This window comes from Chaetodon trifascialis, chromosome 17 (genome assembly GCF_039877785.1).
Source record: "Chaetodon trifascialis isolate fChaTrf1 chromosome 17, fChaTrf1.hap1, whole genome shotgun sequence".
Lineage (NCBI taxonomy): Eukaryota > Metazoa > Chordata > Actinopteri > Chaetodontiformes > Chaetodontidae > Chaetodon > Chaetodon trifascialis.
The window spans coordinates 10,875,723-10,887,972 of record NC_092072.1 but is presented as its reverse complement, the minus strand read 5'-3'; the positions used below and the strand labels follow the sequence as shown (position 1 = coordinate 10,887,972).

At 46.4% G+C, this 12,250-nt stretch overlaps 1 protein-coding gene across 1 annotated transcript in view; it reads right to left on the bottom strand.

Moving 5' to 3' along the window:
• The window catches only part of jarid2b (jumonji and AT-rich interaction domain containing 2b), a 102,656-nt gene extending 91,029 nt beyond the window's left edge, over positions 1 to 11,627 (bottom strand). Inside the window, exon 1 of the mRNA XM_070984140.1 lies at positions 11,059 to 11,627. Coding sequence (XP_070840241.1) covers positions 11,059 to 11,103 — 45 coding nt within the window. The 5' untranslated portion in view covers positions 11,104 to 11,627. The remainder of the gene's footprint in view (positions 1 to 11,058) is intronic.
• Between the last annotated feature and the right edge of the window lie 623 nt (positions 11,628 to 12,250).

Below are 12,250 nucleotides of genomic sequence, written 5' to 3'. Positions count from 1 at the left end.
GTACAGTGGGGATGAGGAATGAATGTGATGCATGAGGGGCGATTATAAGGCGTCAGAGGGGGAGACAGAGAGAGAGCATTGCTGGTAATTGACCTCAAAGGGAGGCTGGAGAGGAAGTGAACTAAATGAATTTAGGTCGGAGGGCAGAGAAGAAAGAGGAGGCTGAGAGAGACGTTGAGCAGGTGCTGCGTATGGGAGACATGTTCTGTTGGCGCGCTTACGTTCACTTGGCGAGCTGGCAGTCATTTACAAATATCATTAATGGATATATTCTGCCCGGCGTTCACATAAATCCATTCACGCTGCTGTTAGTATAACAAACCACCCGGATTGAGTCAGAATTAGTTTCTCACACGCTGTGTCAGAGTTCTAAATCGGTTATCAGTGCTTTGTTGTGCGATACAATAAACCTCTGAGTCAAAGCTCCAGTTCGTCATCACGCGCGCTGCCCGTCCCGGCTGTGGCGCTTGGTGTTACCGGTTTTCTTAGAAAGAACTTGGCATTTCATTCATCAACATGTTTTCCCAGCCTGTGTGAATATGATGAGCAGATAATCCTTAACGACACAGGTGGTTCATCTCTTCAACGCAGGCATTTACATTTAGTGATTCAGCTTACTTTTCACAATAAAAGCATCTAATGAATCCTCAGCTGAAAAAGGAGTTGTGTGATATAGGGTGAACTGACCCTCTTTTGTCGTTTAGTTTTAAGTCGCCTGGTGCAAACTAACACGCACAAGACGCTCAGACTGATGTGAAGCCAGTTGCTCTTATATTACAGCTTCTGCATGACACATAGAAACACGCTGTCAGGATCAACTATTACGCTGGAACACAGTAAGGCAGATCTACGCCTGTCACTGCTCACTTCTTTTGTCATATTTGATGGTGTGTTTTGTTGATTGAGCCGTTTTTTCCTGAACGCATGAATAAGACATCTAATGAATTCATGTATCACCTCTTCACCTCAGGAATTACAGAGAATTACAAACAACTGTCATACGACTGAATGGTATGAGTAATATGAAATTCCGCTCTTGATTTCAGTGACTGAATGGCGGGGGCGTTTTTGTCAAACTGAAAACGACTGTCGATAATGGTAAAATAACTGGTCTACTGTCAGGAAATTGTGAAAGCTTACGAGTTTCTTAAGACGGCAGAAATTTACTGAATAGACATCGCAACAGCTGGGTGATACAAGGAAATGGGATGACTAGAGAAGGAGCGTTTTTAGAAAATGTTCTCGCCTCTGCAAATGATTAGCAAAATAAAAGTGGGGGGAATTTAAAGTCTTAAATTTGTGCGTTTCTATTTTTTTTTTTTTTGGAAGAAAAGCACACACACAGCACGCCAACTTTTGTCCCTAAAATTTCCCTTCTCAACGACATTTTCTCACTTTCACGTCTTTTTCTCTGACTCACATGATTGCGAGACAGATCGAGTGACTTCCCCTGAAATGCAGCCAGGAACCAGATGCTCCAACATCAACAACAGTCTAACTTTACTCCTCATCCAGTCCCGCGGCCTCCTGAGCGAGCGCCGAGACAAAGAGGAAGAGACGTTTGACTCGCTCAGAAACCTTGTCAGCGTGTCAGTTTCTATAGAAACCTGAGGGTGGGTGGTATAAGCCCCCCCCCTTCAGTCATACATGCCCATCTCACACAAACACATACACAACAGAGACATAGAGACAATAAAGTGGGTGGGGGGGCTATACTGTCTAGTCACCATGGTAACTTCCTTCTAGTTGGCTTACAAATTCTGTTCACCCAGAGTTTGTTTCGATTTTCTGTTAAGTGCTAACCAACAGCGCCATTACTCATTACACAATGTGTGAAAGTGAGCGTCAGGCTTGGATTCAACCAGTGGTTATCTCGCTTCCTATCCACGTTCTCAAACAATTCAGTCTAAAAACAGCCTTTGAGCTGCGCTTTGTATCGGCCCATTTTGACAGAGATCGGTCCACAGGCCTCGCCTTCACCGCCGTCACTGTGGATATTCCACTTGAGATGGTGCCTAATTTGATTATTTCTATCCTCTTGGATTTCTTCTCCTTGACGATCACAGGTTGTGATTTCCAGGGCTGGCCCCCCCTCGGGGCCTTGTGATGTTTGATCCATGGCCAGGGGAGGCCGGCCAGACATTCAGCCCAGACTCTGGCGCCCTTCCCTCAGTGTACCATGCACTCTAGCTCCCTGCTGTGAGGCCTGGAGGAAATCACGCAGCCAGGAGAATTATAAAAGCCCTCATCTATTGAGCAGAGGTTAAAAACAGGGGGAACAATACCTTTGACTCACACTCTGCCTCTCTCTGTGGAGAAACTTAAAAAGCACCTATTGCTCGAGAAAAAAATGAAGAAAAAAAGAAAAAAAATCAATAAGCAAAAAAAAAAAAAAGAAAGAAAGAAAAGAAAAATCAATATTCCTGTACTGACTCTTGTCAGTTTACACTGCTTTTCATTTATGGGAATAAGAATAAGAAGGACAGTCCCAAAGTGCTTCACATAAAAAGATTACAACAAAATAAACATTTAATATTACAGCAAATATGAACAATTCACTATAAATAAAAATGTTAAGCAAAAAAAATAGACATTAAACACTGAAAATGTGTCCAACAGCTCTTTCAATCGAATTTGTTGCAAAGGCATTACAGCAAGGACAAGATTCACCAAGTACAAAATGACAACCCCAGAGGGCCAGATTATGCGTGTGCATGCATGTTAGAGTGTGTGTGTGTGTGTGTGTGTGTGTGTGTGTGTGTGTGTGTGTGTGTGTGTGTGTGTGTCTGGCAGGGTGGCGTTGGAGGGGGTTAATTCACACAGCTGTGTAAGATCAAACTGGAGAGGATTCCAAAGTTTCCTTTGGCAGACCAAATCAAAACAAAACGGATGGAAGAATGCGAGAGTGGGAGAGCGAGAGAAGAGCGCTGCAAAAACCGCCAACAACCTAATCATGTCGCTAAGCAGTCTGAGCTTTCAAGCAAATGATTATCACATGCAAACACACGCACTCGGTAAAATTAAGACCGAGCGCGAAGACAAGGGAACAGATCCTGCCGATCGCGCGGCGGCTCCTCCCCTGCAACTGCGAGGCAATTTCGCAGCTAGGCGAGGAGAAAATACCCCCGCTTCTTCCGTCCTCTCTCCAGCACTATCCCACTGAAAGCTCCCGACGCCTCTTTCCTCTCTTTGTAGCTGCGCTGAGTAATAGAGCGAATGAGTTGAGAGGGAGGAGGTGAGAGAGATAGAGTGGAACGAGGGGGGGGGGGGGGGGGGGGGGATCCACTCAGTATTCTATTACAAGACAAGATGGGGGGGAAGTAATGCGTTTCTCATGGCGGCTGGAGGATGGGGGGGTGCAGGATAGACGCAAACAGAATGTGTATATATTGACCTGCGAATCAAATAAAGCGTTTATTCTGCCTCTCGCAGCCCTCAGCCACCCACCACCACTGCCTCCTCACTCCTCCCGTTTTCTCACATGCGAGCTGACACGGGAACGAGCACATCCGACAGCTCAGCAGCCACCCCTCCACCAACCGCGCTTCAGCATTAAAGCGCGCCCTTGTCCATCCTCCAAATACAGTTTGGCGAGCGGAATTAGTACGAGCGAGGGCCAGATGCAGTTAACACCTTTTCTGCAACCAGTCATTTTCCTCTAAAAGCAGTCAGAAAACACAACATGTACCACTGCTCTGCCATGAATCAATAAGATTAGTATAAACCCTCTTTGCACCACACCACCGTCACCACATCTACTTTTTTTATCATTCAGTGAGGGCTGGAAAGTAGAGATTAGGCAGCAACAGTGGTCAACCAGCCACTTTGCTCCACTGGCTCATTACTCCCCTGGTTGGGGGATGGATGAGGAGGGGAGGGAGGGGGCTGCCATCCTGAATTAAGGCCTCCCTCGCAAGGGGCCAAACGCTCGGTGAAAAGGGTTGCGTTCGAGAGCGCTTTAACAGAAGGGAGGTCACCGTTCCGCAACTAGCTGCGCATGTTGGAGAGCCACAAATGACTGTCGTGAAAAAGAGGGATAATGATAGTCAAATATTTAAAAAAAAAAAAAAAAAGTTATCACAGGAAAATGCCCTCATGAGAGATTAAATGAGAGAGCGATTCATCGGCCAAGGCAGCACTGTGCCAAAGAGGACCTGAATAGAGCGGCCAGTGGCTTGTTGGCAGGAAGAAACAAACTGCTCCATCATAAAAAGAATGATTCATAGATTGCTGCACTTGGTTGAAGGCTCGTGAGGCCGTAACGCATAACAAGAACGGTTATGAATGTACGCTGAATAGGCGGTAAGGCTGATGACACTGTGCGACCGGCCATCTTCGCAGAAATTACGATCACATGCAGCATCTTCTTTCGGCAGACAGCTTCAGGATCTGCTAATCTTAGCATCACAGTCGAGACGTTTTACGATGTTGCCTACAGAATCTTACTGGCATATATTTGACAGTGAAACTGGTATTCCGGGCAGAAAGAGGGGGAGTAACGGAGGATCGATACCGACTGAGCCTCTGCTCTGTTGCTTCATCCCCCCGAGGCTTAATTCACTGGATGTGTAAAGACGACGGTGTCACAATAGGGGATCAGATGGGATTGACCACAGGATGAAAATGTAAGGAGTGTTTATTAAACTGATGTAGCTGAGATGAAGAGCGGGGAGAGGGCGAGCGCAGATCGGTCAAGAGGTTGCCTGGGAGATGTACATAATGGTCATTAAAAGCTAATGCGAGGCTAAGCTACAATAGCTTGGCGATTCAAAAACAGATGAAAAACAAGCTAATGCCTCCTACCTCAACTTACAGAGCTTAAAAGGAAGTCCAGGGCTAAGCTGAAATTTGAACCAGAACCAAAAGCACCTGAAGATTTGTGATTTTTTCGTGTGGATTTTTCTAAAAATACACATATGACAGTGCTTCCAGAAAGAAATGGGAAATTTAAAAAAAAAAAGCCTCAGCTGATTATTTTCTTGTCATTCTACCATTGCTGAATGTCCTTCACGGGCCCCCGTAAAGCCTGCAAGGCCAAACCAAAGACAAAGCTAAAGTGTTGATTCAGCTTCATAGGGATCCTGAACGGATAAGCTGTGGCAACCACTCACTCATTCACACACAAACACACACACACATGCATGAGTGAGCACGTGTGTTCACATACACACACACATACAGAGCCTCTCAGGGCCTGACCAGCTGTCTCACCCCCCCCCCCCCCCCATCTCCATCCAAACCCACAGGAGCAGGAGGATATAAATCACTCGGCAGAATGAAGACGCGCACGGAGGGAGCACACATGGTGTACGTGACACACACACACACATACACACACACACGACCCCGCTTGCATTGGCTGTCCACAACTGCACTGTGTCCAACCGTGCCTTGTGTCCAACTATTGGAGCATATGCTGTAAAACACACCTACATGGGCCTGTGCACACACTGCTGCTGACAGAAACACACACACACGGCGTATAACAAAGACAGTCACGCCCAGTTTTATGTCATTACTCTGAAATATCCTACACTGCTGAAATCCACGTGACAGCATGCCATGTTGGCCTTAAAACCGGTTTATCTCACCGACTGACTACAGGTGCACACCTACAGACCTTTGCCTGTGTGTGTATGCGTGCGTGTGTGCACGCTGGTGCCAGCAAAGAGTCGGAGATTGCGCTCAATGTCAACAGCTGATAAGAGAAAAGGTCATGTTGCATAACAGGAGTTTGTGCTGTGTGTGTGTGTGTGTGTGTGTGTGTGTGTGTGTGTGTGTGTGTGTGTGTGACATAATGCCGTAGAAGACAGACACAGGAGAAGAAGAGGGAGGCAGAGACAGTAAAGGGTAAACAGGGAGAGAGTCTGTATTTATGCCGAGGAAAAGAGCTGAGTGGTGATGCATTTGGCCGCTGAACATCCATCGCCGGTCCAAATTGAAGCCGGCAGCTCACAGAGCGCCCGTAATGATGCAGTAAACTCTCCGCTGGCAAAGCCGACTTTATTTAAGGGGAGGAAGAAAAAAAGGGGGCTCCCTTCTCCTCATTTCAGCACAAACTTAATAAATACATAAATAAATAAGGCTGAATTAAAAGAGGCTGGGCTGGCCAGCTTCACTCCCAGAAATTTTTCTGGCGGCGCTCGTGGAGTCGGCAGGCCCTGCGAGAGGAGAGACGGGGCTGCGCCTGCAGCGTGGGAAGGACCACTTCCTCCCTGACTGCTGAAGAGGGGGGGACACGCGAACCGAGGCTGTGCTCAATTACCTGACAAATTTCAGCGTCGTCACCAAGACACGCAGAGAGGCCGCACAACACATTTGGTTATGTGTTTTCCTGTTTCTTAGAAATGCTGTGAAGTATAGATTCAGCTTTATGTTTTTGAATGACACACAAACTCCCGCTTTGTTTCAGTTCTTTTCCAGCGTGTGTGAATTGCTGGCAATCTTCATGGGGACTTTTTATATTCTTGGCAGTTACTTTTATGCCACGCTGATACAGTTTGGCAACGTAATCAAAGCAGCGGCGCTTTGATTTTTCCCCATTGGTGAATAAAACAAAACAATAAAGCAGGGTGATGTTACTTTCAAATTAAAAAGTATTATCCTCTGTTGCCTTTTGTTCAAGGCTCTCGCTGCCACATCCTGCTGCTTTCACACTCATCGCTGTACATTCAGCATGGGTGTACGTTCGTCATGTCTGAAGCAAAGCAGACAAAATGAGCAAGCACGTATAGAAAGCACTTTTATCTTTTACCATAGTGCCTTTCACAGGTGCCACGTGGAACATAAACATAGCGAACATGGTCAAATAAACAGGCTGTAAAACGTTGCTTTTGCCACAGTACACTTTGGTTTGCCCTGGTAGCCATGGTGACGGGGAGGTTGCAAAGTGAACCCTGCCATGTTGCACACGTGAGGAGAAGGGAGCTTATGAAAGAATAATTTGCATTGAAACATAAGGTTAAATGAAGCGCATTGAGGCTCAGGCACGGTGAAAAAACAACCCTGTGACCCTCTCTTCATGGTCCTACATGAGGCCCACATTTCATTTGGACAGCCCAAGAACGAGAGAGCGAGACAGAGACAGAGAGACAGGGAGATAAAGAGAGGAAAAGGAGGAGAGGAGGGGGAGACTCTGTGCCTTTGCACTCCCCATTCTGCCCCCGCTCTCTATTTTTGTTTCCTCTTTTTGTGCACGCTCGACGCACACACACACTCACAGTGCAATGGATTTTCAACTTGGCCCTCATCAGTTGTGCGCCTGATGAAACAAACACTGACAGCCTCTTTACATTTGTAAAGGCCCCTGCAGCAGCTGTGCTTGTCCCACACACACACACACACACACACACACACACACACACACACACACACACACACACACACACACACACACACACACACACACACACACACACACACACACACACACACACACACACACACACACACACACACCCTTTGAATCAGAGGCCTAGCCCCAGCTGGGGCCTACAGGAAGAGCCGACTCGGCACAAAATGGCCCTGGCTGCACTCTGCCGTGCTCTCCTGCTATTCTCGCTTACACACATTCAGCAGCACGCACGCACACACACACTATATGTCATGTTTCGTTAGACAGAACAACACTGCCGCACATTAGCGCCTGCTACCTCAGTCATTACGCAGCACCTACCATCCACCATTGGCTTAAAAAGGCACCAACAAATTGAGAAAATTAACCTCCAAAAACACACTTTTTAAGCTAATTTTAACGGGAGCAGAGAGAGAAAGAGAGCTCGTCTGTTCCTGCTGTGTCACTCAACCTGACATCAGTGACGATGCATCTTTTGAGGGGAAAAAACTGACAGGGCAACATGGCTTTTCTTTCAGGTTGCGTTCACACTGCCGGCTATCAATTCTAGTAGAAAATTGTAATTGCCTTGTTTGCGTTTATTAGGGTCTTGTCCCCCTTTTTCAATCATTTTATGACTGATGAATTTTAATATCAGTTGCAGATAGTGGGTGTTTGTTGGGCGCAGAGGGTGGGGGTGGGGGCTAACAACTCACACTCGTGTTTCAGGGGAAATGGTTAAGCCAAGCATGTATAATTGTCTTACGCTAATTAAGGGGGGGTAGGAGAGGGGGGAGGGGTGGATCAGTAGGGGCCAAGAGTCCTGTCTCAAAGCTGGGGGGGGGGGGGGGGGGCTTGCGGATCTGGACACCTCTAGGTTGTTTTAGAAATGCATGTTTGTGAGCCTTATTTGGTCTTGGCCAGACTTTATGTATTAAGTACAGCTGCTGAAAACACATGACAGATGTGACACACACACACACACACACACACACACACACACACAGACACACACACGTGAGACAGAAACATGCAGTCGGGCACACAGACAAACCATTTCCCCAGCCCCGATGCTCTAATGAATAGTCAGTTATGAATAGACCAAACTAAAAAAAAACCATCCAGTTTTAGAGAGCATGACACCGCTGACCATTGTAGTCTGGCTCAATTTTAAGTGGGGATTTTTGTTTTCGTCCGTTAGTCATCAATTCTATGGCACATCCTGTTTCTTCGATTCAGCGGGAGACTTACAGCTTCACCAAACCTTTGTTTTCTTTGCACAATTCATCCCACTTTTCCCAACACACGGCAATTCAAGCGCGAGCGAGTTAATGTTAATGTGACTGAATCTGCTCACTCACTGGAGAGGAAAAGGCAGAGTCATGGTTGCACGTTGAAAAAGTCAGCTCTGACAGTGACAGAGGATATTATGGGATGTTAATCGCTTCTTCTGAGCACACTGAGTACAAATGTTAAACACAAGAGACTGGGCGGCTATGGTAGACTTACTTTACCAGACATTTAAAAACACCTGTGTAACTTCTCTGGGTTTGTGCTGCTGTACAATGATAATAAATGTCCACACATTTCAGCACATTGTGTCATGATGATGTGTGAGAAATGTGCAGCCATAACGAGACATACAGATGTGTTGGAATGACAGTATTCTTTAGAGGGGATTTGTTTTCCTCTTCCGTGAGAAAACAGTATATGCAATTAAATGGATATAAATATAAAAGCTTGATCATATGCTCATGTGGATTTTTTTTCTTGATGCTCTATTTGTTCACACTTTGACCAGGACACATATTATGAGACAGAAGCCAAAAGGACATTTGAAATACTTAAAAAAAAAAAAAAAAAAAAAAAAAAAGCCATTCAGGCTATTATTAGCAGAAACACTTACACTATGCTTTAAGTGATTGCATATGAAATGCATTTAATTCTTTATACGTCCAGTTGAATTAGGCGGCATGCAAGAATGCATGCAAACCCTTCAGTTTTTAATCTAATTGTTCGCTTGCTTCTGCAAACCTGTTGCTCAGTTTGGCCCTTTTGCAATATTTCCTTTCAGCACAAAATCAATGTGACAAATTGTTCTGCTCGGTGCATCCAGTCACCATACTGTCTGCAGGAGTTACACTTTTTAAAAGACACTCCACGTGTTGTTTGCACGGGGGGTTTCGGGGAGGAGGGGGAGCGGCTGTAGCTCTGCTGACTCCAGCTTCAGAGCATTAACAGACATGATATGCCTCGTGCAATTAAACGCTACAATGTGTCCATTAGGCGCGTGACGACGATTGGCAGCGACAATCTCGAAATTTTATTAAAAAGTACAACAAAGTTTAAAGCCCGGACACGCAGGCCCGACCGGCGGGGAACACGATACATGGTAACTTAGTGGAGTGATATGCTGAGCATTCACACTTTACGAGATTAAAAGCCTGTCTCATTCATGGGGGAGGGGGGGGGGGACAAACAGGCGTTCACCAGCCCGAAGCCTAAACCTAGACTACTATTTAGGCCGAGCTTTGGCTCAACTCTTCTATTTCACAGCCCCTTCCCCATAAATTCACCAGTGTTACTTGCAGAAAGAAAATGGTTGCTTCTTGGTCTCGCTTCATACATGAGCCCCTGCAATGCGACTGAACGGCTTCTTCAAAACGTTGCCTCCCGCCGAACAAGCCGCACAGACCGCGTAATGTGCAGTTTAATGTGGATTCGGTAGCCGGGAGGACGAGCCCAAACGCTTGTAAGCTAATCCCCGGTAGTGTAGCAAAAAAATGGAGTTATCCCTCAGCGGGCTGCTGCAATATCTGCTCGTTCACAGAGGTCACACGGAGACCTGCAAAACCACCGAGACCCCGGTGGACTTATCGTTCACAAGGGGGCTAATAGCGAAGACAACGAGCCCCAGAGTGTCCCCACACCGTCTCAAGAGCTGCAAATTGAACGAATATGCTGAATCGCATGACCCCCTTTCCTCCTGCTCTCCCTCACTCTTTATGGAGAAAATTAAAGAGCCACAACAGTCCGCGAAACATGTCGGCTTGCCAGCCCTACGGCAACACAAAAAAGAGCCCGGACGGACACAACGCGGTCCGGAACACAAACAACGGACATGAAGCTCCAGCGTAAGGGTGGGTTTACATTCACCAGGTGTGAGCTCGGTTTAAAGCGGAGACAAAATGCTCAGCATGGGACGAAATGGAAGCCGAAATAGCTGAGCCATGGCCGACAGGCTCGTCTTCACGGCTGTGAATAGGAAAGAACGGGGAGCGAACAAAAGCCCTTTCTGGAAACACTTTGCCAAGTCCGCTAATTTAAAACCCTTTACGGCTTCATCACGTAGCCGAGACACACCGTGCATCCCCCCATCGGGCGTTAAAACGGGTCAAAACGAGCGAAGCAATCCCCCCCCAAAGCAGCCGATGTTCCGATAGCCTAAAACATGTCTGATGTCGAAGAAACGCTGCAACACAGACACTGAATAAACATTGCTGTCTCTTTAAATAAAAAGCATGTAATTTTTAACACGCTGGGGCCACTTGGAGCCGTTGCCTTTTAAAGGATATTTGACCTAAATAGTGCACAAGCCGCCTGATGGTAACCTTCACAGTCCGTGATGAAAGTTTATGCATTTTCATCGAGACCAGCAAGGCAAACTTGAATAGGGCGATCGCGTTTGAGAGCAAAATCAGGCAGAAAAGGTGGTTTTTACTTACGTATTTCTTTTGAATGATATTCCTCTTAGGTCTTTCCTTGCTCATTATGCAATCCCCCCAAAAAATGTTTGGCTATAGAGAGAATGGCCACATGAATTTCTTTCTTTGACTCTCGCCTCTCCCGGAGCACCACCAAATGACGATTTAAATCCCCGGCTCCGTAGGAAAAGCTTGCTGGCTTTGCAGAATCCTCCTTCGGCGTTCCCCCGAAACTATTCGGATATAAATCCCAAAAAAATTCAAGGGTCGACGACGGACAGACACGGGCTGAGGCCAAACTCACTTGGGGTTAACATAGTCAAAACAAATGCACAACAATAAGTTCCATTCGCCAGAACAGCTCGGCTTCTCGTCTCTGCGCACTCGCTCCCGGCTCTTTTCAAATGCATGAATATGCTTGAGGTGATGTCAACAAGTTACATCTTGCTCGGAGGTGACGATACGGCGAGAAAGGAATAAATAAAATGAAAAAGAAAAGGTTAGGTGTCACGTCTTGACGAGCTGGAGCCTGCGGTCGACGAGACAGCTCTCCAGCGGCACTGCTCTGCTGACGGAGAGCAGCTCCTTTCTTCCCCAGCTTCAGCCTCTCAGCCTATCACATCCCGCTGCATTCAGCGGCAACTTCAAACTGTGCGTGACACGGCCCTGAACGCAACACATTGCCAGATGAGCCTTTAGCCTGTTCTTTCACGGACAGCGAGTTTGTTGTGACTGTAATACAGAGTTTACAGTTATCTTACACTAAGGGGGTCCATTTCACCGCTGTTATTAGTTTTGATGCTTCCTGCTTCTGTGGCTTTTCAGGGAGAGATGGGTGGTCATGAGCAAGTGTTTGCTTCCCCTATGCTGCCAGGAGTATTTTAAATCCTATGTTATCATAATAACCGCAGTGTGTCTATAGATTACACTCAATGAGGAGTGACCTCAGGCCTTGTTTTTATTTCCTGTTTTGAGCCTATGAGGGACACGTTCTTGGAGCATGTTTTTGATGCGCGGCATTACTTCAGTTAAAAACAGTCACATTTCAAGCTAAAAGAGGACAAGAGGCCAAGAGACAAAAAGTTCCTAAATTCATATGTAAATGACAGGCCCCAACCCCCATCCTGCATTCCACCCCCACAAAGTTAAACATTAAAGCAGAGACTTGTATCTTATAAGATGGGGTGCTTTCAAGAGCACTTCCTTTGAGAAA